At 55.0% G+C, this 25231-nt stretch overlaps 10 protein-coding genes across 10 annotated transcripts; 4 read left to right on the top strand and 6 right to left on the bottom strand.

Moving 5' to 3' along the window:
• Nucleotides 1-517: 517 nt before the first annotated feature.
• N656DRAFT_28044 (uncharacterized protein) lies at nucleotides 518-1007 on the bottom strand. Its single transcript, XM_064809103.1, has one exon. The coding sequence runs from the start codon at nucleotides 912-914 to the stop codon at nucleotides 615-617; it is 300 nt and encodes a 99-aa protein (XP_064674891.1). The 5' UTR covers nucleotides 915-1007; the 3' UTR covers nucleotides 518-614.
• On the top strand, nucleotides 903-1941 carry N656DRAFT_773412 (uncharacterized protein). The gene is made up of 2 exons (XM_064814060.1): nucleotides 903-1333; nucleotides 1443-1941. The coding sequence occupies exons 1-2, from the start codon at nucleotides 1100-1102 to the stop codon at nucleotides 1599-1601; spliced, it is 393 nt and encodes a 130-aa protein (XP_064674890.1). The 5' UTR covers nucleotides 903-1099; the 3' UTR covers nucleotides 1602-1941.
• A 165-nt stretch (nucleotides 1942-2106) lies between these two features.
• Nucleotides 2107-5775, bottom strand: N656DRAFT_793818 (P-loop containing nucleoside triphosphate hydrolase protein; the record flags this gene model as incomplete). Its single annotated transcript, XM_064817209.1, has 3 exons — nucleotides 2107-5142; nucleotides 5206-5547; nucleotides 5623-5775. The coding sequence occupies 3 exons, from the start codon at nucleotides 5773-5775 to the stop codon at nucleotides 2107-2109; spliced, it is 3531 nt and encodes a 1176-aa protein (XP_064674889.1).
• Nucleotides 5776-6136: 361 nt separating this feature from the next.
• N656DRAFT_773409 (uncharacterized protein) lies at nucleotides 6137-7827 on the top strand. The gene is made up of 3 exons (XM_064814059.1): nucleotides 6137-6942; nucleotides 7026-7334; nucleotides 7405-7827. The coding sequence occupies exons 1-3, from the start codon at nucleotides 6367-6369 to the stop codon at nucleotides 7489-7491; spliced, it is 972 nt and encodes a 323-aa protein (XP_064674888.1). The 5' UTR covers nucleotides 6137-6366; the 3' UTR covers nucleotides 7492-7827.
• Nucleotides 7828-7837: 10 nt separating this feature from the next.
• N656DRAFT_773408 (uncharacterized protein) lies at nucleotides 7838-9667 on the bottom strand. The gene has a single exon (XM_064814058.1). It carries the CDS (start codon nucleotides 9392-9394, stop codon nucleotides 8000-8002), a length of 1395 nt encoding a protein of 464 aa, XP_064674887.1. The 5' UTR covers nucleotides 9395-9667; the 3' UTR covers nucleotides 7838-7999.
• A 182-nt stretch (nucleotides 9668-9849) lies between these two features.
• On the top strand, nucleotides 9850-11427 carry N656DRAFT_773407 (C-3 sterol dehydrogenase/C-4-like protein). Its single transcript, XM_064814057.1, has 2 exons — nucleotides 9850-10532; nucleotides 10614-11427. Exons 1-2 carry the CDS (start codon nucleotides 10050-10052, stop codon nucleotides 11241-11243), a joined length of 1113 nt encoding a protein of 370 aa, XP_064674886.1. The 5' UTR covers nucleotides 9850-10049; the 3' UTR covers nucleotides 11244-11427.
• Nucleotides 11428-12716: 1289 nt separating this feature from the next.
• N656DRAFT_764564 (RhoGAP-domain-containing protein) lies at nucleotides 12717-16432 on the bottom strand (the record flags this gene model as incomplete). Its single annotated transcript, XM_064813340.1, has 4 exons — nucleotides 12717-13184; nucleotides 13243-15239; nucleotides 15311-16001; nucleotides 16061-16432. 4 exons carry the CDS (start codon nucleotides 16430-16432, stop codon nucleotides 12717-12719), a joined length of 3528 nt encoding a protein of 1175 aa, XP_064674885.1.
• A 1771-nt stretch (nucleotides 16433-18203) lies between these two features.
• Nucleotides 18204-19982, bottom strand: N656DRAFT_786100 (uncharacterized protein; the record flags this gene model as incomplete). The annotated part of the gene is made up of 4 exons (XM_064816492.1): nucleotides 18204-18338; nucleotides 18402-18819; nucleotides 18891-18976; nucleotides 19044-19982. 4 exons carry the CDS (start codon nucleotides 19980-19982, stop codon nucleotides 18204-18206), a joined length of 1578 nt encoding a protein of 525 aa, XP_064674884.1.
• Nucleotides 19983-21128: 1146 nt separating this feature from the next.
• Nucleotides 21129-22256, top strand: N656DRAFT_764562 (uncharacterized protein; the record flags this gene model as incomplete). The annotated part of the gene is made up of 1 exon (XM_064813339.1): nucleotides 21129-22256. The coding sequence occupies one exon, from the start codon at nucleotides 21129-21131 to the stop codon at nucleotides 22254-22256; it is 1128 nt and encodes a 375-aa protein (XP_064674883.1).
• Nucleotides 22257-22874: 618 nt separating this feature from the next.
• On the bottom strand, nucleotides 22875-24667 carry N656DRAFT_699547 (UBC-like protein; the record flags this gene model as incomplete). The annotated part of the gene is made up of 8 exons (XM_064810794.1): nucleotides 22875-23750; nucleotides 23801-23969; nucleotides 24041-24052; nucleotides 24104-24200; nucleotides 24262-24283; nucleotides 24343-24437; nucleotides 24514-24547; nucleotides 24635-24667. 8 exons carry the CDS (start codon nucleotides 24665-24667, stop codon nucleotides 22875-22877), a joined length of 1338 nt encoding a protein of 445 aa, XP_064674882.1.
• Between the last annotated feature and the right edge of the window lie 564 nt (nucleotides 24668-25231).

Genomic DNA, 25231 nt, shown 5'->3' with positions numbered 1-25231 from the left:
CCCTGGCTGCGAGTCGACGGGAGTGATTGGGATTGGCCGGTATCGACCGTGGGCAATTGGAGCCGGACGGCTGAATTCCGGACCGCGATGATGAAGATCAAATGAGGCACCAGGTGACGACAGGGCGAGGGCAGAGAGAGAGCTATGGGCAACAAGCGGCTGTGCTCAGTCGATGTCGAGGATTTGAGCAGAGTGGCCCGCCCAGTTGGTGTCTTGGTGATTGTGTGGGCCGGCGCGCGGGTAAGGTCAACGATTTTGCACCGCACTTTGAGAACCTCTACGGCCAGGCCGGGTCAACGCTTCTTGGACCTTCCTCTCTTTACCAATTCTCCATAACGTTACATCTTACCTAGGCAACTGAACAGACTTTGCGCTGACGAGCACGAGCGCGTTCAAATGCGCCAATTCACTTGCTGCTTAGGTATGTTTTCAATTTGTGGCAGAAGCGCATTGAGTTTCATGAATTTTGAATTGAAAACTGTTGAAGCCGACAATTTTTGAACGAGTGTGCACCTTCCCGAGTCGGCTGTGCCTTGGACAATGACATGATGGAGCAGAGTGGGGGTCCTGCAAGAGTTAGAGAACAATAGTGGAGCCCTACCCTAAGTAGATCATCACCACCCCAAAGTACAGAGTGCCTCGAGTGCTAATAGGTCATTACTCATTCGGTTATGGAAAAGGGTAGGGTGTATACTCCGTACATACTCACTACATTCAGACGTGCTTCTTCGTCCACACATGATGACCAGGGGTCGAAATGTACTTTCCAGGCCGGGACAAGATGGGGAGTGCAATGCTGACGGGAAGCTAAGGTACCTCATACAAACACACGTGTTTGCAGAGCCAGGTGCATTTGTGGTGGGGCACGTCAACCTCCCACATGTACGGATACCTCCCTCCATGCATGCAAACATCGCGGATGCTGATCTGGTTGGTACAGTACATGAGATGAAGTCGTCTGAACATCTGCTGAGCTACATACCGTGACTACCTATCTTATCAAATACCTACCTTGCCTATCCAAGATCTATCCCACACATACCTCTGTGCACAAAACGTATACCGAACTTAAATCAACCCACCCATCAGACACCCAACCATGGGGAACCTGTGCAGCACCGAGAAATCCGATCCCTTCTCCCAGCCGGGCCGGCGCCTCGGCACCGCTCCGGCAGCAGGTCCGTCCTCCGTTTCGGTACCCCCGACCGCCTCCTCCAGGAAACCCACCAGGGTAGGCGGGCCGCCCCGGACGCTCGGCGGGGGCGGGGGCGGGGGCGAAGGTTCTGGAGACGGCGCTGGCGATCCCAGGACCAACGCCGCCCTCGCAGCCGAGGCAAGCAACAACAGCCCCTTCCCCCCTTTGCACTGCTTATATACAATACAAATATAGTTTACAAACCCGCAACCCGTGTCTCTCATCCACTAACTCTATCTAATCCTAGGCGCGCTTCCAAAAGAGCAAGCAAGGCGGGGGCAAGTTGAAAGCCGGGCTCGACGCGCAGCGTTCCATGACCGATTCCGTCGCGCTCAAGCAGGCCAGCGAGGAGGAGAGACGGCGTAGGGACATGGACCAGGGCGCTGGCGCTCTCAGGCACGATTAGGACCCTGCAAGCAAGCACGCAAGCGGAATTTCATGTTACAGCGTCATTGTGTCAACCGTTTTCTAAATCGTTTGCTCCTCGTGATGGTGGTTGGTTGGGTTGGTCACGCGTGGACTTGCATTTCACAAAGCCTCGAGCGAAGGTTCCTAGTGCGAGAGAAGAGGCGTCTCTGTGTCATTGGGTACTTCCGAGTTGCTGCTGCGTTGGCGTTGCGGTTTAGCTTACGGGATGAGTTGGTATCAACGTTAGTCTTGCTGTATGAAAGCGCACCCAGGCCCTTTCCGAAGATGTGTCCGAAATCGTGTCTTTATAACACGGTAAAACTGAGCCCGGAAAGTTATCATATCTACTCTGGCATCAAACTGACGCCACTAACCCTTTCAAATGCAAACAATGCCCACACTGGACAACCACTAGAGAAACTCCGGTTCGCCCTGTCAACACCTCGTCGCCAGTTACCCCGCCACTACCAGTTGCCCGTACCTGCTCCAATCTCAGAACTCTATCATGTAATAGTATACCTGCCGCTGGCAGGCGCCCGGCTTTCGGCGTCTGCAGCAGCAAGAGTGCCTTCTTTCAGCAACCGCGTGAGCTCGGAAAGGGCGTTGCCAACCACCAGCTCCGTGTCACCCTCAATGAGAATGTAGAGCTTCGGCTCGCCTCCCGGTGCCGGCTCCTTGCCCGGCGGATAATAAGTGCCCTTGGTCGTGATCGATGTGCCCGTAGCCTCCAGAATCTTAGCCACGTTGGTGCGGTTGGTGACGGCCCACCGAGCTTTCTGCGGGAAGTCGTTGATTTCAAGAGTTGCATGGAAGGCGCCCGCGTCCGGCCCCTTGTTGTCGATCGGCTGGCCTGGCCGAAGCTGACCGGCACGGGCCAGGCGGGCGTTGATTTCGCTGATGGCCGAAGCAGCCTTGTCCAGAGCACCACCACCTTTGCCGGTGCTGACTGGGGTACTCTTGGCGACGACGTCAACCGCCTTGGCATCCGCGTCAGTCTTCTGCGAGTCACGGGAGACGATGGCAGAAGCAGCCGCTTCAATAGCTGACTTGGCCTTGTCCTTCTTCTTCGCATCCTCTTCCGTCTCTTCCTCCTTGAAATCCTCCTCCTCGCCCTCGGCCTTGTGTGTCTTGCGCTCCCGCAACCGGGCCGCTTCACGATCCTTGTCAAGCTTCTCTAAACCCTTTCCGCCGAAGCCGCTGGCGTCCTTGGCCTTGCCGCTCTTGACTTTCTCTTTCCACGACTTGCGCATCTCATTGAGACGCTCAGGAACCGGCTGTCCGCTCTGTTCAAGGGCCTTGGCGATGCCGGGAGCGCAGTTCTCCTGGTCTTCCGTAATGAACGTGACAGCTGTGCCTGTGTTGCCCGCCCGCCCGGTACGTCCCGCGCGGTGTACATAGTCTTCGAGGTGGTTTGGAGCATCATAATTGATGACCAGCTTGAGCTGTTTGACGTCCAGTCCCCGCGCCGCCACTGATGTTGCAATGAGGATAGGACAAACGCCCTTTTTGAAGTCCGAAATCGTCGAGTTACGATCCTCCTGATCCTTGCCGCCGTGAATCGACATGCATCCGTAGCCGCGCCGGAGAAGCTCACGCAAAAGATCGTCCGCCTTCTCCTGCCGCTCAACGAAGATCAGGGCACGCACGTCATCGTCGTCGGCATACAGATCGCCGAGAAGCTCGAGCAGTCGGAAAAACTTCTTGTTCTCCTCGATGATCTCAACGGATTGGGTGATCTCGGGTGCCACAACACTCCGGCCGCCAACGGTAATCTCGACAGGATCTCGCAGGACTTTCTTGGTGAGCGCATCAATGATTCTCGGCATTGTAGCTGAGAAAAGAATCGTCTGCCGATCGGGCCGTACATTGTTGAAAATCTTCATTACCTGAGGCTCAAAGCCCATGTCGAACATGCGGTCTGCCTCGTCCAGAACCAAATACGTCGCGCGTTTGAGATTGGTCACGCGACCCGAGTTCGCCGCGAGCAGATCAATCATCCGCCCTGGGGTCGCGACAATGATCTCGGCTCCTCGTTTCAGCTCAGCGATCTGGTCCTTGATCGCATTTCCACCATAGGCGGCGACAGCGCGCAGCTTCAAGACTTTCGTAAACGGCACCAAGTCCGAGTAGATCTGGGTGCAGAGCTCTCGAGTAGGCGTCATGATCAAGGCGATGGGGCCGTCATCACCACTCACCGGGTCTTGATCCTTGATATGACGGAGCATGGGAAGAAGGAATGCCATCGTCTTGCCAGACCCCGTCTTTGCGACGCCAATAACATCGCGCCCCGACATAATGACAGGTAGAGCCTGCATTTGGATTGGCGTCGGTTTCTCGTAGCCAAGCTTGTCGATGGTATCCAGTATAGGACGAGTTAGACCACACTGGGACCATTTTTGGACGGGCTTAGGAACGTCTTTGCCCGAAACCTTGATGCCGTCCAATTCCAGTCTCAGCTCGGCTGCCTCCTCTTCGGTCATTTGGCTGAGTTCATGAGGTTCGACCCAAAAGTTCTTTCGAATCGGGTTGAGTTCGATCTTGCTGTAATCCACAGACGGAATATCCTTCTTCTTCTTCTTGGCTGCCATGGCCAAGATGGAAGATGGGTCAACCTTGTCCGCCTCATAGCCGTAGTCGTCGTCACTGAAGTATGTCTCAGGTTCAAAACTCTTCCTTCCGTTTTGTTGTTTGTTGGGCCTTGCGTCAGTGCTACCAGGACCGTCTTGCTCTAACTCCGCCATGAATGCGTCCAAGGGGTCAACGTCTTGGTCAACATCCATCGCGGTAGCATCCGCTGCCGGTGGCGTGGGCTCCTCCTTGGCGTCTCCGTTGGGCATCTCGGCGTCGACATCCATGGCCATGCCATCCTTTTGGATCTGTTCATCGCGCCTCTCCTGAAGGACACGGTGAGCCTCGGCCATTCCTTCCTCGTTCCGCGCCATGAGGAAATCCAGATCATCTGCCCCATCTTCCTCGGCATCGCCGTCAACGTTGGGAGTATCGTCAGCATGCTCGGGGACAAAGTCAGGCAGTTTGACGAGTTTACGCTTAATGACCTCCTCGTCGTCCATGTCCAGCTTGCGCTTCGAATATGACTTTTGACTGTCAGTAGTCTTGTTGAAACCGAAAGCACTGACCGCCCTGTTGGCCGGGAGAAGACCGCCATCCTTTGTGTCGGTCTCAGTTTTCATACTCGGCGCTTTTACGCCGGTCGCGCCCAACTTTACATCGCCAAGTCTGGTGGGAGACTGAGATCGCGCGGCTGCCGCTTTGGCGTTGCGTGCAATGGCTTTGGGATCAAATTTACCAGCGTACGGTGCCGAGGTTGCGGGCGACTCTGGGGCAGGGCTGTTCGTGGTGGGGTGACCACTAGCTTTCTGATCCATCTCAGCTAGAAGCATTCTGGTACTCCCGGCAGTGACATCAGTCTCTTTAGCTTCTTTCAGTGCATGCTTCTCTTTCATCGCTTGGAGCTTGCGCAGGCGCTCGGCCTTCTTCTCCGCCTCGGACTGCGCTTGGGTCGGTGTAGACTTAGCTGGCTGCAAGTTTTTTAAACCGTCAGCCGGGGTGAAGTGGGATGGTAGACACGGGGGAGTACGCACTTCGTTTTCTTTGCTTGCCACGGGTTCTGTTTTCGGTTGGCCGCGCGACTGGCGGGAAGCGGAATCCGCAGAGTCATCCGGACGGGGTCGGCGGTCGCGGGAATTGCCCCGCCTGCCATCTCCAGCACGTTGCCCACGGCGGTCGGGGGACCGTATCCGCTCCGGGCCACGATCGCGTGACCGGTGGCGGTCACGGTTTACTCCCCCATCCCGGCGTGAACCCCGGTAGTAGTCATCATCTCGACGGTCTAAGGAACGGTCTCTCCAGCGATGCGAGTCGCGATCCCGACCATCGCGGTCATGATCACGGTCGCGTTCGCGTTCGCGTTCACGGTATCGGCGCTGGGGAGCAGAACGCATGTCAGAAAACTCAGCTCGAGCGGGGCGACCCCGATCATGAACTGGGACACCACCTACATCCGGACTGCGAGAGCGTCGGCGGTGATTGCGATCGCGGTCACGGTCGCGGTCACGGTCGCGGTCGCGGTCACGTCGCTCATCATCTTTCCGTCTTCGCGCAGCGTGACTTCCTGCAGGAGATGGTGAGCGCGAGTCTTTGGGCGGAGCCATTTCTGTTTTTTTAGTGACGGTGGCTCAGCAATGTCACTTGAATGGTGAGGAGTACTTTTTGGACCAGTCGATACAGGTTAGCACATTTCGCCGGGCAAGAACCGTGATGGAATTGTGTTGCGGTTGAGGAGAGGTTTCGTGCAGTTTTGGCGGAGTTTGCAAGTCGCTACTTTTCGAAATGAAGAGAGCACGATGGCTCGCTCGATGCAGTGGGGCGAGGCAGCTTACCGTGCGAAACCTACCGTGTGGAAGCCTTACCAACACTGTAACTGATGCGAAGCATTTCTCAGTTTCGTTTCTTACACCCCTCCGTCTCTGCAGCAAGCTCCTGCTTTGTTTTGGCGAAACACTCCCGATAGGGGGGAGCTTTCCTCAAGGCTCAAGCAACCGAGCACGAGCCCTGCGACCAGCAACCGCAAGCAGTGCAATCCCGCATAAAATTGCACCACACCACTTCCTCTTCTTTACATACCTACCTTACCAACAAGCATTGGCAACGCACAATCCAATACCGTTCAACCCACATGCCGGGACACCGGTCGGCTTAGTTTTTCCAAATCGCAACGCAACCAAGCTCCCGTCCCCGTCGCCATGTGGTCGACAATTGGACTTGCGACCGCGCGGCAGCTCTCTGTTGGCGGTAGGCTCTCTATCCGCCGCGCCGCACGGCCCACTGCGCGTATCGCCGGCCGAGATTTGGCTCCCATCCCATGCGGCCTCCGCGTCGCTGCTGTCTTCGGCGGGCGGAGCTTCGCCGCGACGCCCCGTCGCCTCGAGAGCAGTGCCGCTGAAGCCAAGACCGCGGACGAATCTGAGGCCAAGTCCAAGACCAAGACCAAGGCGCCTGGGAAGAAGAAGACTGCGCCAAAGAAGGCTGCGGCAAAGAAGGCTTCTGGGACCGAGCGAGCCAGTCTGCCTAAGAAGGACCGAAAGGTGCTGACGGAAGAGGAGATCACCAAGCTTAAAGTCAAGCAATTGCGAAAGCAAGCGCTCAAAGCCCCTAAACGACTGCCCGACAATTCTTGGTTGGTGTTTTTGTCCCACAGTTTCAAGGCAACCAAGAATGAGAGGGAGGCCGCGGTCAAGGCAGGTCAAAGATTGGACATGACAACCATTACGCGAGAACTATGCAATGCGTTCAAGGCGTTGCCCGCTGCCGAACTTGAGGTAAGACCAGCAAGATTGATATGCATTGTTCTTTCCATTTTGCCTGCACAGTGTCGCAGGCCGCTGACGAAGCCACGACGCAGAAACTGAAAGCCGAGGCTCGCGAAAACTACGTTGCCAACGAAATCGCTTACAAGGCCTGGATTCAGAGCCACTCGCCAGAAGAAATCAAGCGAGCCAACAGAGCACGCTCTATGCTTAAGAATGTATACAAGAAGAAAAACATCGGATACGACATTCCGGATGATCGTATTCCCAAAAACCCGCGGAGCTCCTTTCTCCACTATTGCGGGACGCGTTTGAACTCGCCAGAGTTCGCCGATCTGAAGAGTCAAGAGGTAATGTCGAAACTGGGGGAGGAATGGAGGAATTTGAGTGACACAGAGCGTCAGGTATGCTACAGTCTCTTGCGCAGATTCTACTCGGTCCGTTGTCAGTTACCAGATTTCTAACTCCTTCCAGCCCTTCGTCGACAAGATGAAAAGCGAATACGAGGAATGGCGCAAGCAGAGAGATGCTGTTCTTGCAAAAGCTGCGGCACCAGTCTAGAGCATGTGATCTTTGTCGCGACCTGTACGTTTAGTCATCTGAGACCTCAGGAGGTGCTCTCTGTTTCTGTATGCGTGCCCATATGGCGAGACTCGGTCATGTTGGTTCCCAGGGCTACGGAGTTACCTGTGTTCTTTGCTTGCTGAATACCTGCGGCCGATGTTGGTCATTGGCTTGTGTTAATAGGTACGGTCTAGGTTATTGAGGGCTAAGTGTATTCAGGGGTGTCCATGTCAAATGCAAGGCACTTTCATCCGTGAATATTGCACCAATATGCCTGTGATGCACCCGTTCAGACCACTCTGTGAGGGCTCTAGACGATACTGTACGATGGAATCATTTTCTGGTAAACGTATATTCGAACTACCAAAATGACCAAACGCCATGCCGCGCCATGCCATGCTTAATGTGTGTATCGACCAATACTGAGCCATGCTGCCATCCAATGCGCCAGACAAAGTGATCCCATGAAAACGCGTCAGCGATATGGCTGCTAATGACAAGTTGTTCACGCAAGTGGCGGCCTCGTTCCCATCACGATAACCGCCTTCCCGTCCGCGCCTACCCAAGACGCGCCAGAGTACAGGACTCTGCGCTTGCTCATGAGGTAGAGTACGAGGTACAGGTGGCCAACGACGCAGCCCCAGCAGTATAGCCGGATCCAGGAAAAGTCCCGATCCCGCTTGCACGAGGTCCCCCAACCTGCGGCGCCCTTGCCTAAATAGTCTGCGAGAAACCCCCATGCCGACCGTTTCAACGCCGGCTCCCACGAGCCACAGTCGACGAGCCAGTAACCTCTCTCGAACGGCCGTAGGTCTCGGGTCTGCAACTGCGGCTTGAACCGTTTCTCCAGGTTCAATTCCCGGGCTAGGCTGGCTAACACGTCGGTGATCATGTCCTCTGGTCGCAGCTCTGCGTCCGCGGTGGCTGGAGGCGGTGAGATTATTTCTAGAGAGTCGAGGGCTTGAAGGGATGATGACTGATGCGCGCTTCCCGGCTTGTCCTGCCGAGGGCCCACGTCACTTGCGCTCCTGGCTAGCGGTTTGCCGGGCTCGGGATCGTCGTGAGCTATCCGCGGACGTTTGGCGCGCGGCGGTTCTGATTCGGCACGGGCTGTAATGGCCTGCTCGTCTTGCTGGCTCGGGTATGAAGATGCAACGCGCGTATCTTCGGCGGCGTCTTGTGTGGACCTTTCCGGCGCAGGGCGTTTGTTGCCAGCCACAGGGGACAGCGGAATCACAGCGGCATCCCCATTCTTTATGACCGGGTCGAGCGATTGGGTGGCGTGCTCTACAGTCTCGGTGACCCCTACAGGATGCCAGTCGTTCTTCGCCCTCGTTGGTGATGTCAGCACCGGCGATTCATAGTGTGGTGGGCAGGGAGTTGTCTGTTGGGGTGCCTGTCGTTGGGCGATGGGGGACAGATCCGACTGGGAGCTATCGAACATGGACGTGTAATGTTGAAGGATCCTCGTCGGCGTACAGTATTGGGGGTATGCCAGATCATTGTCTGGCATGGAATCTTGGACCTCGCTTGGAGGAGGCTGCCATGATAACTGCGACTCGGAGATGGTGCCTTCTCCAGGCCGGCGTAAGCGAGGTGATTGGAGGTTGTTGATGGCACTCCTAAAGGATAGCATCGGGGACTCGATCACTCCGGCCTCTCTGGTTGAAAGAGGTGCTTGTATGTCATATCGACGAGACAGTTCCCTCCCGTTCCCTTCTGTGTCATAACCTATCACCCTCTCACTGCACCCTTGAGCGCTCAACCCAGGTGTAAGTGAAATGCTCTGTGTTGGCTCAAAGCTGAAGTAAGCGCTGGCCAGGGCCCGGTATTTTCTATCATCATCAGCCCTGGCAGGCGCTGCGATGTGAACGAGGATCTCGGTTTCTGGTCTGGTCATTGTGCCGCTGCCGCGAAGCCTACCTTACTCCGTATCTGAGGTTGACCTGGACTCTCCATGGAAGAAGGGGGTGATGTAAAGTCCAGGCAGAAATGGAGTCACTTGAAATGCACAGATTGCTTGCCTTGGGAAAGAGCAGCCCACAATTTGAAGCAAAGCCTGCCGTGAAGCGGATAAGGTAACTGAAGTTGCGCGGTCACACCTTCTCTGAGAGCAATTGATAACTGCCTGTTGAAGTGAACTTATCAAAATGTTACCGTCTTCAGCTTCAAGTTGTCTCTAATAACCATTGCTACAACTCTTGGCATGTAAGACACGCTAGTATCGTGGGATTCGTGGGAACGAGGGAATACTGTATTTACAGTAGCGTAACCAGATTCAGGTAATACCTACTCAGCGTACGGAGTATATTACCAGGTCCCGTACCATACAGTGTATGTATCCGTATGCGATCCCAATTCCCCAGCGTGAATGGGGCGCCTGCAGTGGGGAACTGGGGATTAGGGGCACCCAGTCGAGCCAGTTAAGTACCTTGCATACCTTGTGTCTCGATCATACAAGAAGCAGGTGAGGTCGACTCGAGTCCGTCCACCTACGCTCTGTCAATTCAAGTTCCCCCACCTCCCGCCGAAACACCCAGAGCCCGAAAGCCACGATGGCCTCAGAGAAGAAGCCCTGGCTGGGCTCGGTGCTGGTAATTGGTGGCTGCGGGTTTCTGGGCCACCATGTTGTGCGCGTGCTGCTTCGCGACTACACTTGCTCCGTGTCCGTGGTCGATCTACGCTGCACGCGCAACCGGAGGCCCGATTCGGACGGCGTGACATACTATGAGGCCGACATCACCGACGGCCCCAAGCTCGAGGACATCTTCGCGAAAGCGCGGCCCGACGTGGTCATCCACACCGCTTCCCCCCCGGCGCAGTCCAACGACAGGGTCTCGCATGCCCTGTTCAAAAAGGTCAACGTGGACGGGACGGCGGCCGTGGTCAAGGCGTGTCAGGCAACAGCCGTCAAGGCGCTGGTCTACACCAGCTCGGCAAGCGTCGTGAGCGACAACCGGAACGATCTGATCAATGCCGACGAACGCTGGCCGGTTGTCCGAGGCAAGGACCAGAGCGAGTACTACTCGGAGACAAAGGTGCCCACACACAAACCCCCTTCCCCCTCGCGAGTCTCAATGGGCTTTGCCGCTGATATGCATAATGTTTTCCCTCCTCAGGCTGCCGCCGAAGAACTCGTCCTTGCCGCCAACCGCGCTTCTGAAGCGCCCAAGCTCCTGACATGCGCCATCCGGCCATCGGGCATCATGGGAGAGGGCGACACAATGGTGCTGCACCACATGATCAACGTCTACCGGCAGGGCCGGACGGGCGTGCAGGTCGGGGACAACGACAACCTGTTCGACTTCACCTACGTCGAGAACGTGGCCCACGGACACTTGCTCGCAGCCCGTGCCCTGCTCGCCACGGCCGCGTCAAGCACAGTACCCCTCGACCACGAGCGGGTGGACGGCGAGGCCTTCTTCATCACCAACGACAGCCCCGTCTATTTCTGGGACTTTTGCCGCGCCGTCTGGGCCGCCGCCGGCTCGCCGCTCGGTCTCGACCACGTCAGGATTCTCCCGCGCAGCGTCGGCATGGTGCTGGGCTACCTCAGCGAGGTCTTCTTTTGGGCCATCGGCAAGCCGCCGACTTTTAACCGCCAGCGCATCGTGTACAGTTGCATGACGCGCTACTACGATATCTCCAAGGCCAAGAAGCGGCTGGGCTACAAGCCGTTGGTGAGCCTGGATGAGGGTGTGAGGAGGTCAGTCAAGTGGACTCTGGAGCAAGAGCAAAAGCAGAAGTGATGGAGATCCACAATTCTGAGCTAGCTCTGGTATCCTATTCGAGAGGTTGTGCGCCCGGAACCTCGAGCAGGATTTAGCATAGGACTCATAAGGAGCTACGAGAGGGTCTGTTGTTTTTTGATACCTAATGCTTCTAGCTTCATGTCTAATATATAATGACCGAACGCCATCCATTCAGATGTGTTTGCCGTGAACAACAAGGTGATGATTCGATGACTGCAAATCGAGTTTGATACATGCTAACCAGCTAATTCGCCCGTGGTGTCTTCTCCGGGGACATTTTCCAGTATTGTTTCAGCGGTAGCCAGGGGGCATCGTTGGCTAAGACTATCCGGTTCACAAATCATTGTTCATGTGCCTTCGTTTTGCTTGTAGCCCTTTAACTATTCTTTGATTCACAGGCACATTGCCGTCTTCCTCGAAATGGGTCTTGAACGGTACATCACCTTGTATTACCAAGTGAACACGATGCTTCACCCATCGAGGAGTTTCGGGAGGTGGTTCAACAGGATTTGAACAAAATCTGGTCTCTCATTTGACAACGGCTCCCTCAGCGGCGGTATATAGGATGCACATCCGAGCACCATGATGGTCATCAGGGGCTCATGCGTGTTAGACGCCCTCTCCTAATCAAAAAGATGCCCTCAACAAGGTGGATTATTCCAGGACACCACCATCGAGGGACGACAATGTCCACGTACCTTGAGTGGTAGGTTCTCCTCGAGCTATTTTCCCCTTCAACTCAGTACAAACCAAACAGACAGAAGGCAAGACAAAATAGGGAGAAATATGGTGATGGAAGAGAAGGGAAGAAAGTAAAGAGACAGAGGCCGAAAGCTGCATCCATATAAAGTTATATTCATCGGCGGCAACGTAAGGAGGCACCAGGAACTAATCCAAACCCGGGGGACAACAGGACCTTCACTCCTTTTGAAATGAAGGAGGACGAAAGGAAAACAAAGCGAAGGAACTTTTGCGTCTTGCCCCTTACAATTGCGCCAGCATGCAATCGCAATGGCTCTTCCGGCTGTTCGCCTCTCTGCTTGCTCCTTGCAACTCTTTCTTATCCGTCCCTCCAAAAGTAGAAACCCAGCTCGTTCATTTGATTTTTTTTTTTGTTCCCCGCATCCTAACAGGTGTCATCATAAAGCCTGAAGCTGCCCATTGCAGCTCTTTGCGCTTACATGATCATTCGTGACCGTGGGTGTCTGGGCGACTTGAAACCAAAAACAAGATATTATTTTCGTGACTGCCAGCTGAAAGGCAAGATGAAACTCAAACGCCGAGCAACCATGCTTGCACTGTGGATATGCCGTCTACGACCTTAAACCCGAAAAATCAATCAAGGACGCTTGCGTGTGATGAAGGAGGACTCATAAACCCAAGCCAGTCAGTCAGACAGTTGAGCGGGTATCGTATTGCCATCGTACGGGAGAGCAAACAGCAGGAGGCTTATTTCGGGCTGCCTGTTTCCTACACAGTGCCGGTCGTCAGCCCGCTGTTTTGCCTGCCCCATCCAGAGTTGCGCCATTCCCTTGGCGGCTGGTTTCGATTGTTGTTGTCTGGTGTTTCCGTTCCTATCTTATCCGGATGCCCGTAGGGAGACTGTTGGGCGGGGGCGTCAAGTGGCCCACGCTTCGAGGGTGGTGTTCCTTGGGTGGCAGGGCCGAAGTGAGGGATTGGGGGCTCCTGGATGGGCCGGACACTGCTTTCATGCTGCCATGTCGCCGGGTCGGTTTCTATCCGCCTGGGAGGGGGGCGGGTCGGAATCTCATGTCGGTCATGTCGGCCCACAAATTCGGCAACATCGGCTTGTTGCCGTGCACCCAGCCCGTTGGCAACGCGATCACCGTATCGCTTAAGAATTTCTTTTGTGGTAATCTCGCCATTGCTGTTGATGAGCGTTGGGTCGTTCAAACCGTGGAGAAGATCATCTGGGACCTAGACGCGCGTCAGCATTCGCGATGAGCAGGATCCGACATTGAGGGCGGGGCCTTACCAGGCACATTTCTTCGATGTTTGCTATCAACACCTCCACAGCTTCAATCGCATACATTGGGTCACTTCCAAGGCTTGAAGTTCCGTTTTTGTCGAAGAGAACATTCGGGGCAATGACGGTTGCCAGGTTCTTGATGTCCATCTTTGAGCCGGACTCATCGTCAACCTGGTGGAATGACCCAACCCATTTCAGGAAGCAGAACAGTATCTCCAGACAATCCCGGTTCGGCTTGGGAAGCAAACAGCATGTCAAATGAAGACAATGCCGCATCTTTTGCTCGTCTTGTATCTTGGCAGCCGCCAGCCACAGCCGATAGAGCTTGTGCGTCATCAACGGATCAGGCAGTTCCCGGAGGTAACGCTTGAGAAGGGCGGCCACCTGGACTACATGAGTCGAGCTGAAGTCGACCTCCTCTTCTCTGTCGAGCTTCTCGACCAGCTCACCAAGTTTCTTGATGTTGCCGTTTTTGCGGAAGACACCCTCGACAGAGAGGTCCATCTGCTTCATTGATGAGATGATGTCGTCAACTACGGCGGGCACTCTCAATGTACCCGGTCCAACACCATCTGTCGATTCGGCACCATCTCTGTCGATAATGACCTCCAACGGAACTCCGAAAACTCCTTTCTTCTTGACATTCTTTTTGCCATCGTTCTTGAAGGCCTTCCCAATGTTCTTCCAGAAGGTGGCTGGTTTCCTACTCTCAATGAAGCCAAGCAATTCCTCCAGTGAGAACTCCGACTCAACCATGGGGTGCATGGTGAGAACAGCGAGATGCCTGACGATGAAATATTCCAGCGCTGAGAGCTCTGAAAAATATCTTCGGCCGCCACGCTGAGGCAGATGATCGCCAGGAGCGCGCATGTCTGCTCCCTTGCCGTCTGAAAGGCTGCGCTGATGACCACCTCCATCACCGAACCTAGGATCAGTCGCCGGCGAACGGAAGAGTTCCTGCCGCCCTGTAGCATATGGTCTCTGCTCTCTGGCCTGCCCGGCAGCGACAATTCGGGGAATATCATCCAACGTCAGCGCATCCTGATTGGGTAACATCATATCTTCCTCGTCAGCCGGTCCCCTTTCCTCAACAATTTGGAAGCCCTTGTTGACTTCTCCTTCGCCACCGCCGCCGCCGGAGGAGCCTGGTCGAGCGGCACTGCTCTCGGGGCCATCCAGGATTCGCGAGGTCCGCGCTTTCCTAAAGCTTGATGATAGATGCTTATCCAGCCGCGTGCTCTTTAATCTTCGTACATCGTTCAAAGCGCTCTCGTAAGATGACTCTCGGCGATGTTGTGCTTGATCCTCTCCGTAGTCCCTGGATCGGCCGTCGGCAGGGTTGTAACCACTCCCAGTCGGATCGTCTGAAGCCCTCGAAAGGGCCCCGCTGACCCGAAGTATCTCCAGGAGCCTTGCAAGTGCCACCTGAAGCAGGAAGACATACTGTTGAAGCTTGGTGACATGCTCAAAAGGTGGGTTTTGAACTGGCGTTTGGGGATAACAAGTAGTGCAGAAGATTTTAGCGTCGTAGGTGTTTAGACGCGCATCCTGGAGGTTCCGACATAGATCCTTGCCACATTGTGAACACTTGGTGCATGCAATATGCCATCTGCTGTCGCCGTTCTTCGCGCACTCGTCTTCGATGGGTTTCCGACAGAGGATGCACTGATCCGAATCATGGGCCGAAAGCCGGGATAATCCGGATGTCAGCTGCAGGGTGGTGGTGGAATTGTCTTCTATTTTCAGCGCCTCAAGATCGCCAATGTCATCGAGAAAGTGGTAGAGGCCGTCAGACGTATTTCGGTCCTTCTCTATGCGAAGCGCGCCCTGGAGGCAGATCCGAATGAGGAGCTTGAGATAGTGGGCGAGCCCGGTGACAAGAGTCAGTAATTCTTGTGTGACGCCGGGCTTACGCGCAGCTCTGTCCTGCGTCTTGGACAAGAGAGAGAAGAAGGCCACAATTTTTTTGCAAAGAAGCTTAGCTTCTCGCGCGTAAGCAAGGCCTATAAATACAGCGCGCTTAGCGGTTTCCTCTCGAGCAGTTAAGGTTTGACGTTCAGAGGAGTGTCCTCACCTTTCATTTCCAACTGGGCCATAGTGGCGTCGAGTCTGTCTGCCGATCGGAACAGGATGTCAACGTGGAAAATAAACTTCTTGGCGACCATGACGCCGTCGACATAGGCCCCGTTGCTCACATGCAAAAGCATGTCCGATATACAGGCGGCCGATGACTCCTCAAAGGTCGATAGCACGCTCCAGATGCGGTAAACCTTCTCCTCCATGCGCTCTTCTTCCTCTCGAACCAGTTCACGGCCCTCCGGGTCGTCCTTGATCATGGCTGTCGTTCCTTGTGGCGGGTTCAACCTGACGTTCCAGAACTTGTGAATCATGTAGCACTCGGGGTGCCAGTGCTGGTTTTGGCCGTTCCTGAAAATTTCGACAAACTGTTTTAGAATTGCAGCCTGGCAGCCGTTGCAGCGCTGGGCGAACTGAGTCGAATAATGATAGTGGCAGTAAACTTGGCCGTCATGCTCATAGTAGCTGTCTTGGGCGCCAAATACTGTCGGACATAAGGAGCATGTGAAATGATCAACATGGTACTTGCGGTCTAGGGCGGTGATATACGATCCTCGAAGCGCGCCGCCGCATTGATAGCATAGTAGGTCGAGTCGTCGGAAGTAGTCTGTCTCGCAAAGGGGGTACTGGCCACCACCGTTTTCGTCATCGGCGGGAAAGAATTTGGAGGCCACAATCTGACCACAGTCCTAGAAAACGATCAAAGTCAATGAGCGAGCACCTCATACATATAAGGCCGCAGACTCACCCGACACCTGAAACAATCCAAATGGAAGGTCCCATCCAGCGCGCGAACAAACTGGCCTGTTAAGGGCTCTCCGCATTTTCTGCATGTTCGTATCTGGTGGCCGCTGGCAGACCTTGAGCCCCGCGGCCTCGACCTGTTTCTCTCCCCGCTGCGTCTCGACTCGGTGTCCGTGTCGGCGGCACTCAGCGCTGGGGAGGCGGGCGGTCGTCCAGGCTGATTCCCGTGACCCCCGCCGTTGTGTCGAGACGATGGTGGGGCCCGGCTGGCATGGTCGTTCTCCATCCAGTATTGGCTCTCACCGCCATGTGTCTGAGGAGAACCCGGGGTCCAATCACCATGGGGCCGGCCGCCGCCATAATCATATCCAGCCATGGTAGACTATTCCTCAATCCGCCGGCTACTGCTCATTTACAATGCACCATAGAAAGCTCTGCTTGAGAGGAAGGATAGCCGTCGAGATGAGAAGATATTATGGGTGCGCCTATTGACAGTCGTGGGCTCAATCGGAGAGTCGGAACAGGAGCGACAGTAGGAGAGGGAGGGGTAAGTAGGAGCTGGCTCAACATTAAGCAGCCAAACAAAAACGAGAAGGGAGAGGAGACCGCAGTATTGCCTCTGAGCGGATTGGCCAAAAGCACCGGCGCAATAACGTATCGGGGTTCGGGGCGGCGGCTGTGAGCGAACGGACTCAGCCGGTACAATTGGAGTGGAAATGGTTCGAGGCTGAGGGGGAAGACGTCGACGTGACAAGTCGATGGAGTCGAGTCTCGGCCGGTTGCAGCAGAGCCAGCAGGTAGCGGCAGGCTCCCTTCTTCTTGCTCCCGGTGGCTTATGTTGGAGAAACGACCAGGACGGGCCCCAAAATTCGATGCAAGGCCGTCGCGGATGCCCGTTGCGGATGCCGAGTGCGGTGGCGGGTTCGCTGTCAGCCGGCCAGAGATGACAGAAGTCGGAGGTGTTCAGGAGGTCGGGGTTGTGCGGTCCACTCCACTGGACGTCGGGTTGAACAACTCAACAACAGCGATCGACAAGCCCCCGCCACGGCGTATTAGTGCAATTTCCAGGCTTTGTGTTGGGCAGTGTCAGAATCCAGTAGGCAGCGGGCCCATTCATGCCACCTAGGCGGACAACAGCCGCTGGCCATCGACAGAGGTTTATGTAGCTGAATCGAGCTAGAATGAAGAGGGCAAGTTGTCCCTTTCAATTAACAGCACATCTTTACTTCGACATGCAATGACAAGAGGATATTGTAAGGGTGCACTAATTTGCAACCTGGAGGCTTTTTCGAAACAACTTAAGGTAGCTAGGTGATTATTCGTACATACCACAGACACGGAGGTACCTAGTAATAATTACCACGTTGTGAATGTAAAATACATGGATACAGTAGCGGTATACTACATGCAACTCCTGTATGTACAGTACAGTACCACAACTCAGCATAACGTTACTGAGTTTGTGGATCTTCAACAGAAGCTAAAGTGCCAAATACGATTGCTTACAGTACTTTGTAACCCTGACAGGACTGTAAGTACATCCAAAACTGTACTATACGATACCAAGTACGTGCACACCCTTACATACAGTAAATGAAACATCTGTACAGTAGACGGAACGCTTTCCCCGCCATTCTCTCCGCCGACTTCCCGCCAGCACGAAACAAACAGGATGGAAATCAACATGCGGATACCCGACCATTTGGGCAAACAAAGGAACAGTTTATAAGAGTATCCTTGTTTAAGCTGTGCCCTATTGTTTATTTTCTTCGGTGTTGAAGGTGAGATTGCTGCCTCTGGTACATAACCTTTGGCCCGTCTCACCTTCGGCCCAGATGCCGGACATTCTTGAAGTGCTGACTCGCCAGGTTCGCCTACTGGTAGATGATTGGCAGTCATCGCATCCAAACCCCTCCCCAGCAAACGTCCAAACTCACATCGATCGTCGCTCTTCAACCTCAATTATTCAGGGTCCGAATGCCAACCACCCCTTAATTATACGGAGAGCTGCCGTCCATAATTGCAGCCCCCACGGTCCCGATCACCAGCACTCTCCTGTCTCCTCAACCCAACGTCGCCGTGGTGCTTTACTGATTGTGAAATAAGTGTGTCAAGTTCTCGTTGGCTGTGTGCATCGAATTCCCTAGTTAAAGGCTAACCAGCTTCTTCAATCTCCGTTCAATCGTTTCTCTCCCACTCAACGTGCCCCAGACTCGTTGAGGTGCGTCATCCACTGTGTCCCAACTTTGTAGATTGGCTGTGAGATGGGTGAGATCCCGTTGCTGTTCAACATCTTCGTGTCAGTCAAGGGCCTATACATGAAGACGGATTTCAAATTTGCTTGCCTTGTCTTCCCACTCCTTGTCTCTGCGGACATGTTCACCTGAACTTATCACCACCAGCGGAGTGTCCTTGTCTTGGATGGCGCGGCTGGAGACAACATCACGCTTGGTAAGCGAGTCTGCTACCAGGCTCTCCTGAAGTTTAGCGAAAATGGTTGTGCCCGATTGGTAGGAAGAACGACCCCATATCCTGTCGGCAGCCCGCCTGCCTCTGATTACAGCTCCCAGGATACGGTCGAGGCCGAGGGGTGATATCACGCCTTGGATGAAAAGCATGAAGCCACGGCCAGCGTTGCTCACGCGTGAGAGCAGGTCTTCGTGCAGCGGGTCGATCATCAAGATTCCTCGGACTGCGTCACCATGGCGCGAGCTGAAGACCCGCGAATACAGAGAACCAATACCGGCGCTTACGAGCACCCAGCTATCACAAAAGTGCCTTGTTAGCATCACGTTGATGCAAGAGGCGCATACCACATTCTGGATGCCACTTACGGTCCTTGTTCTCCAGCCCGTGAAAGCGTTTCGCTCAGGGCATCAGACGCGATGCTGGCCGAGAATGGGGACGGGGCGGTATCGCTCTGTTCCGTCGATGTCAGCGCACGAAACGAAAGAAGCATATGCATTATGGATATGCTTCCAGCTTACCCAAGCCATGCCCGGTCGATCGGCAAAGCAGAATCTGCGAATTGAACCGTTCTTGACCGCGTTCTCGGCAAACTGCCATAGGCCGCGCTCTACCGGGTCCTCACCTCCTTCCAGGAGCACCGTCGTCGCCACACCGCCGCTCGCGTCGGTCTTGTTGCCGTGACAGTACAGGTGGATCTGGTATTTGTCTCCGTCTACCCAGTACCGCTCACCGGGAGGATCCAAGCTGGAGTCGAGGCCTCGTATGGTGAGCGTACACGTGGTCAACACCACGACAGCCGCCATGACGAAAAGCGCAACTGTTGATAGCAGAACCTCTGACCATTCCAGCAGCGAGCGCCTGCTCTCGGGTCTGCCGGTTAAGCGCTCCTCTTCCTCGGCCTTGCCCCATGCCACGGTGCGGTCGACAGCTACAGACCAGATGGCCATCAGCAACGCCCAAATCACACTAGCAATTCCCGCCCAGAGTTCCTCGTGCCGCAACCTCGGGACTGCCAGGATGAGGATCGCATCGACAAGCAGCAACACGGCAGTAACGATGCCGAGTACTCTTGTCAACCGGCTAGGGATCGAGAAGAACAGCAGCGTCACAATCAAGGTGAGAAGCGCGATGGAGGCATAGCTGAAGGCAAAAAAGGGGGAGCCGCGGACGTGGAGGCCGGGTGGCGTAATGAAGACCGAGACGATCATCAACACCCACCAGATAAAGGTGATGCAGGCAAGGGCCACGGTAGCAAAGCGCACGATGCGGACGGTCCATAGGTTGTATGGCGACACGGCTGGGTCGTCTGGTGAGAGGTAGGGCGTGCTGTCGACGCGGTTCGGCAGAAGGCGCGTGTGCTCGTCAGGTGGATGGTCCTCGGAGACCCGGCCGGATGATGGTGAACTCTCTCCGGGTCGGCGCCCGTCGGCGTCTCTCCGTGTCCAAAACTTTTTCATGGTCTCTCTGGTACTCTGAACGATAGGCCGAGTGGTCTCAATCTTCACAGGCAGGATTGAACTTTTGGCCGTGAGGATACTTGAAATATTAAAGTGTATCAGGTAGGAGACCTTTTTATTATTTGTCGTCAACTGCGCTCCGACCCGATATATTACCGCGCAGTCCTGGGATGGACTGTCGGCTTAGGAATACGCAGCATCCCATACCTATGTTCACCTCAACCTAAAGAATCCGCCCCAAGACACCATCAAAGACGTCATGGTTTGCCCAGTGCGTTCGGTTGACAGTGCTGCTATTGGTTGATGGGCCGGAGCCGCCACGGCAGATCTGCCGCTAGACCGGAACACCTGACCCTCATTTTTATCGGATCAGTTGGGAATTCCACGGCCATCGAGATCTTCATTGTGGTAGTCACTTCAACCGAAGGACTGAATTGATGAATTCAAAATCCTTTCCTTCGCTCCCCCTTGGCTATCGCCTAATTAACTGCGTGGATTTAACGCCGAACTCATTCTACTTCTTGGTAAGTTTCTACAATCACCGGAAGGAAATACACATGTACGAAGATACATAAGGACTAGAATGTAGTGAAAATATATTGCCGTTTATGGATGTCGGATCTTAACTCCCCTTGTCAACGGGCAGTGTGGACTTACGACATGAGAAGTAATAGAAGACAAGCCAACGTTAGATGGACATTCACCGTTGGTTGAATCACTGTTAGATGGAGCTTGTCAAACACCAACTCATCAAAGATAACCAGAGCCATGAACCTACACTTCGTACGGATATTCCAAGTTCAATTTGATGGAGCTGACACACCGCGAACCTGAAAACCCACTCGCTGCGCTCTAATTCCTGACCGACCGCTGAGCGGCGCCGACTTCAACTGAGGTGCCTAGCGTGAAGAGGGGCTTGAATTTGATAGTGGGGCAAAACGGGAGTTCCATTGATAGAGCCAGGCTGCAAGTCGCCCCACCACTCCTCGGTCGCAGACTCGCATCACTCTGCATCCGCAACACAAAAGACACCGGCCAACTGCCGTTGCTGCTAACAGATTCCTGGACTACGTGGTGCCAGAAAGGTCGCAGTCTCACAGGGACCTTAGAAACAAGAGATTAGCCGCAACAAGCCTACCACGATCAATGCCGGGCCTCACCATCACGACCGGTGCCCGCCCGGCACCTGCCGCGACGCGGGGCACAACCTCAAGCGCGGGCGCGAACGCAGGCGCGACGGGCGCAAGCACCACAAACCATCAGCGGCGAACGTCATCGCCAGCGCGGCCTCCAGTTAGCCCAATCACCCCAACACTAGGGCCAAGGCAGGTGTCTAGCAGTCCGCCCAACAACAACAACAACAACAACACCACCACCAATACCATCCCCGACTTCGCCCTGGGACGACCGACCTTTACGCACACGACGCAACCCGATCAGATTGGCACCGTGCCCCCTCCCGCGCAGCCCATCAACTTTGACGAGAACCCGGACGTGCTGGCTCTCAAGAGCGCCATCTCCATCCTGCAGCTGCAGCGGGCGCGCGCGACGGCCGACATCCAGTCGCTGAGCCGCGCCAAGGCCGCCGCCCTCGCCGACCCGGCCGCTTTCGTTGCCGATCTGGTTGCGGGGAGGGTAGGCACAGAGCGGGGTGGTGAGACGCTACTACTCGGGGGGAGGAGGGCAGCAGAAGACGGGCTGGCAGAAGGAGAAGAGGAGGAGGAGAGCGATGAAGACGAAGACGAAGACGAAGACGATGATGAGAATGATGATGATGATGCCGATGCCGACGACGACGAGCAAGGCTCAACAACACCCCGTTCACGATCCGGGAGACGAGTGCCGGGAAGGATGGGGAAGGGTGAAATTGACGGCACAGACCGCGAGATGTCCACAACGGACGGCGCCGGGGGGAGGAGGAGGCGGACCACACACAAACGCAAGGACACTTCTGCTGCCGCTGCCGGTCCGGCGGACTGGCGCAAACTGCCCAGGCCCCAGAACGTGGTACGCTGCCCGCCCATCAACTGGGCGCAGTACGGCGTCGTGGGCGAGTCCCTCGACAAGTTACACGCGGAGCAGCTAGCGGCGCCGACGCCGGGGGCGCCCCTGGTTCTCGGCCCGGGTGGCACCTACGAGCCTGGGCTCGCCGACCAAAATCAGCTTGCTGGTGCTGCCGGTGGGGAGCCGCCACGGCGATTAGTTGGCATTGCAGCCCCGTATACCCCAGGGAAGGATAAGCTAGAGAAGAAGGGTAAAAGTGGCAAACGCTGACTTGTCTTTTTGTAACGGTGTGGAAAAGGGAAAGCGAGTGAGTTTCACGAAGTGTACGACGAGTATGAGAATGAGGTCTGCATAGCTAGGCGTTTCGGGGTGTCAACTGAGGAAATATGGATAACGCGGCCCGGTTGGGTTAGGTTCTAGAGTTTGCCACGAAGGTGAAGGTTGTATTTTCTTGTTGAATGGAGAAGACGGAAAAGCAAAAACAGTTCCGACTTGCCTCAGGGTCTTAGTTACCATGTAAATATGGCATATTCTAATCGCTTCTCGCGCCGAGAAACATCTACCGAGCGCTTCTAAGCGAACGAGGCGCTGAAAGGAGAGGGCGAAAGTAATATGCCCCGAAGCCACGGAAACGTCAAATCACTATCGTCGCACTCTCGAAAGCAAACCCAGATCGGCACGCTCTAACTCCTGCTCTGACTGTCCTCCCTGCCAAAGGTGCCCCTGTCCGAACGCCAAACGGCTTGATTCATAAAGGCCCAAGCAAGCCAATTGCCATGCAAGAAAACTTTGTGAGTGGAAAAGCGGGAAGAAATATGGCATCACCCTAGAAGTCCCTGACCGCTTTGTTAGCCTGGGTGGGACAACTACTATCCATGTCAAGGCTACTCACTCCATCGACTGCTGTACCGACCGACGCAAGCGCCTGTTATACATCCGTCGATCTTCCGCCGAGCCCCAGTAAAGCTTAAACGCTTCGGGATGCACGAGCGTCCGCGGGTCATAGGGAGGATTTTCCTCCTCCAAAGCCTCGATGACGGCGTCGATATGGGACTTGGCATCCTCTCTGCGGCTCAAGGGGGCGAAGTAGCAAGGCGTGCCGTCTGGGGAGATGCGGTGGTGGAACAGCCGGGTTTCAAATTTGATGCGAGGCTGCTCCTCGGGGAATCGGGGACTGAATCGGAATCTAATCCTGAACAAACCTCCGTCAAGGTTTGTCATTGGTTTCCCAAAGTATGTGAGGACCCAGACGAACGGATTTCCGTCCGCCAGCTCGAGGTTGTGTGGTGTGTCCGAACGCTTGAATGACTCCACCACTTGCTCAAACTGCCGCTGGAGATTGACCGCCACGGTGGTCTCCTTAGCCTTTGCCACAAGCCCCTCTGCCGCCCATGCCTCGGCCTCATCGTCAAGCGCCTTTTTGATATTGCGCAGCCTCCGCTCGAGCTCCGTGTAGTTGAACTTCCCCTCCATGGTGTTGGTAGAACCCTCGAATGGCATGGTCACGAATGGCTGGCCATCCTTGACCTCTTCTTTCCCCTTCTGGATAGCCGCCAAGTAGGAATCGTAGTACCACAGAAACCGGCGCTTGCAAAGATCCTTGAATGGCTCGAACGGAACGCTTGAATCGTCATCGATCACGTCCATGTCAAGGTCATAGTCATCCTTTGTTGTCGCTGGAGCCGCAACTACGCCGTCAGGTCCGATTCCTAGGTACTCTTCCAGCCGTTGGATGACCGATATTCTGAGCGTCTCATGGCGGATCTGTGCACCAGTCAGCATGACGGTCCAAGGGAGAATGCAACATATGCTACCTTTTGCACGTAATCCTTCTGGTGCTTCTTGTCTGCTGGCTCGTTGGCATCCTCGAATCCGGGCTCGTTCTCGTACGGATTCGCGGACATCAGGCTCTGGATGGACAGCAGGATGGATTCCAGCCCCTGCGCAGCAGACCACTCCTCCCCCCGCTCCCCACGCCACGTCCTGGACCGTGTTAGCGCCCCTGCACCAACACCTGTATCTATCCATTCGGGATAGGAATGTTGGCTGGTTACCCAAGAATTGATCTGGAGCTTCGTCAGTATACACAGCTCGACTGCAAATGGAGGTTGACTCACAAGCAGACTCGCCCATTCGAATAGATATTGGGGTTAAATCTACATCGGCCCCCATTTGTCGTGGTCGCAGTAACTTGAGGCGATTTCCGTGGATAATCTGGGAACGTAGTTGGCATTGGCAGGTTGACGCGACAGCACTCCTTCTCCAACCAACGTACCTTTGTTGAACTTGAAGGAGAACTGGAGATGGGTTAGCAAGGCAAAGCATATTTCCCGCACTTGGTTCAATTGCAGTATACCTCGAAGAAGCCAAACTCGTACGGCGTGTCGTGAGGGCCGATAATCAGGGCTTTGACGTTCCGAACATCAACATCACGGCAGGCAACGGCGAGAGCTGGTGAGCGGTGTCAGCCCAAGGCCCTTGTATCTTCCAGTTTGCGGCGAAGAGTTCCGAGTGAGTGAGGGCTTACAGAGATCCGAGTTCTTTTGAAGTTCGCTCAACTCCTATAGGGCGGCACAGTTATTGCCATCTATAGTCAGTCCTACACTCCAAATAGTCGATCGGGCCAAGCCAAGGCGAAGTCGACCCACCTTCGTGATGCGGAAGACGGACTGATCCGCCATGGCTGCGGCTCACACAGCGGTCTTTCTAACTCAGATGGCACGACGGCATATGAGAAAGCGGTGGACGAGTGGTCGATTTGGGAGATGCGTGGGATGGGGAAGATTGCTGAGAGGCGATCTTATCGAGGGCGTGAACTGCCAATTCGTTGTGCTGAGGAGAGTCGGCGAGCCGTTGGAGATGCCCAGGTGGGGACCGGTATTTAGGGCCTACAGGCTCCCAAAGGTACCTTGATTGCCCCGCAGTTAGGAAACGAACTTAACCTAATTGGTGCAAATCTACCTGAGGCTGCCGCCTGCTCCACACCTGGGGAAAGATGCGGGGCGGCTTGCGTGCCCAACCAGACGGGACCGATTGAGGTGCTCCCTTCGATCCTAACCAACAAACCACAACCTAAGGCACCGGAACCTTCGAGCCTGGGTGTGAATTAGCGTGGCTAGTACAGCCCAGTACCCAGCACCATTTAGTTGCCTAGATCTCTCCTAGCTAGGCTGTGATGATTCGAATTTGCATTTGGATACGAGGGCGCAGGCAGTACGGTGCTTCTTTGCTGTGAATACCTAACC

The sequence above is a fragment of the Canariomyces notabilis genome, assembly GCF_033297395.1.
Source record: "Canariomyces notabilis strain CBS 508.74 unplaced genomic scaffold N656scaffold_1, whole genome shotgun sequence".
NCBI classification, from domain to species: Eukaryota; Fungi; Ascomycota; class Sordariomycetes; order Sordariales; family Chaetomiaceae; genus Canariomyces; species Canariomyces notabilis.
Note: the sequence above shows the minus strand (reverse complement) of the source record. Positions and strands in the feature narration are given on the sequence as shown.

Coding starts and splice junctions, on each gene's coding strand:
- N656DRAFT_28044 (XM_064809103.1), bottom strand. CDS start 914: ATGTTTGCATGCATGGAGGGAGGTATCCGTACATGTGGGAGGTTGACG.
- N656DRAFT_773408 (XM_064814058.1), bottom strand. CDS start 9,394: ATGACCAGACCAGAAACCGAGATCCTCGTTCACATCGCAGCGCCTGCC.
- N656DRAFT_773407 (XM_064814057.1), top strand. CDS start 10,050: ATGGCCTCAGAGAAGAAGCCCTGGCTGGGCTCGGTGCTGGTAATTGGT. Junction 10,533..10,613: donor AGTACTACTCGGAGACAAAG/GTGCCCACACAC, acceptor TTCCCTCCTCAG/GCTGCCGCCGAAGAACTCGT.
- N656DRAFT_773412 (XM_064814060.1), top strand. CDS start 1,100: ATGGGGAACCTGTGCAGCACCGAGAAATCCGATCCCTTCTCCCAGCCG. Junction 1,334..1,442: donor ACGCCGCCCTCGCAGCCGAG/GCAAGCAACAAC, acceptor ATCTAATCCTAG/GCGCGCTTCCAAAAGAGCAA.
- N656DRAFT_773409 (XM_064814059.1), top strand. CDS start 6,367: ATGTGGTCGACAATTGGACTTGCGACCGCGCGGCAGCTCTCTGTTGGC. Junction 6,943..7,025: donor TGCCCGCTGCCGAACTTGAG/GTAAGACCAGCA, acceptor GCCACGACGCAG/AAACTGAAAGCCGAGGCTCG. Junction 7,335..7,404: donor TGAGTGACACAGAGCGTCAG/GTATGCTACAGT, acceptor AACTCCTTCCAG/CCCTTCGTCGACAAGATGAA.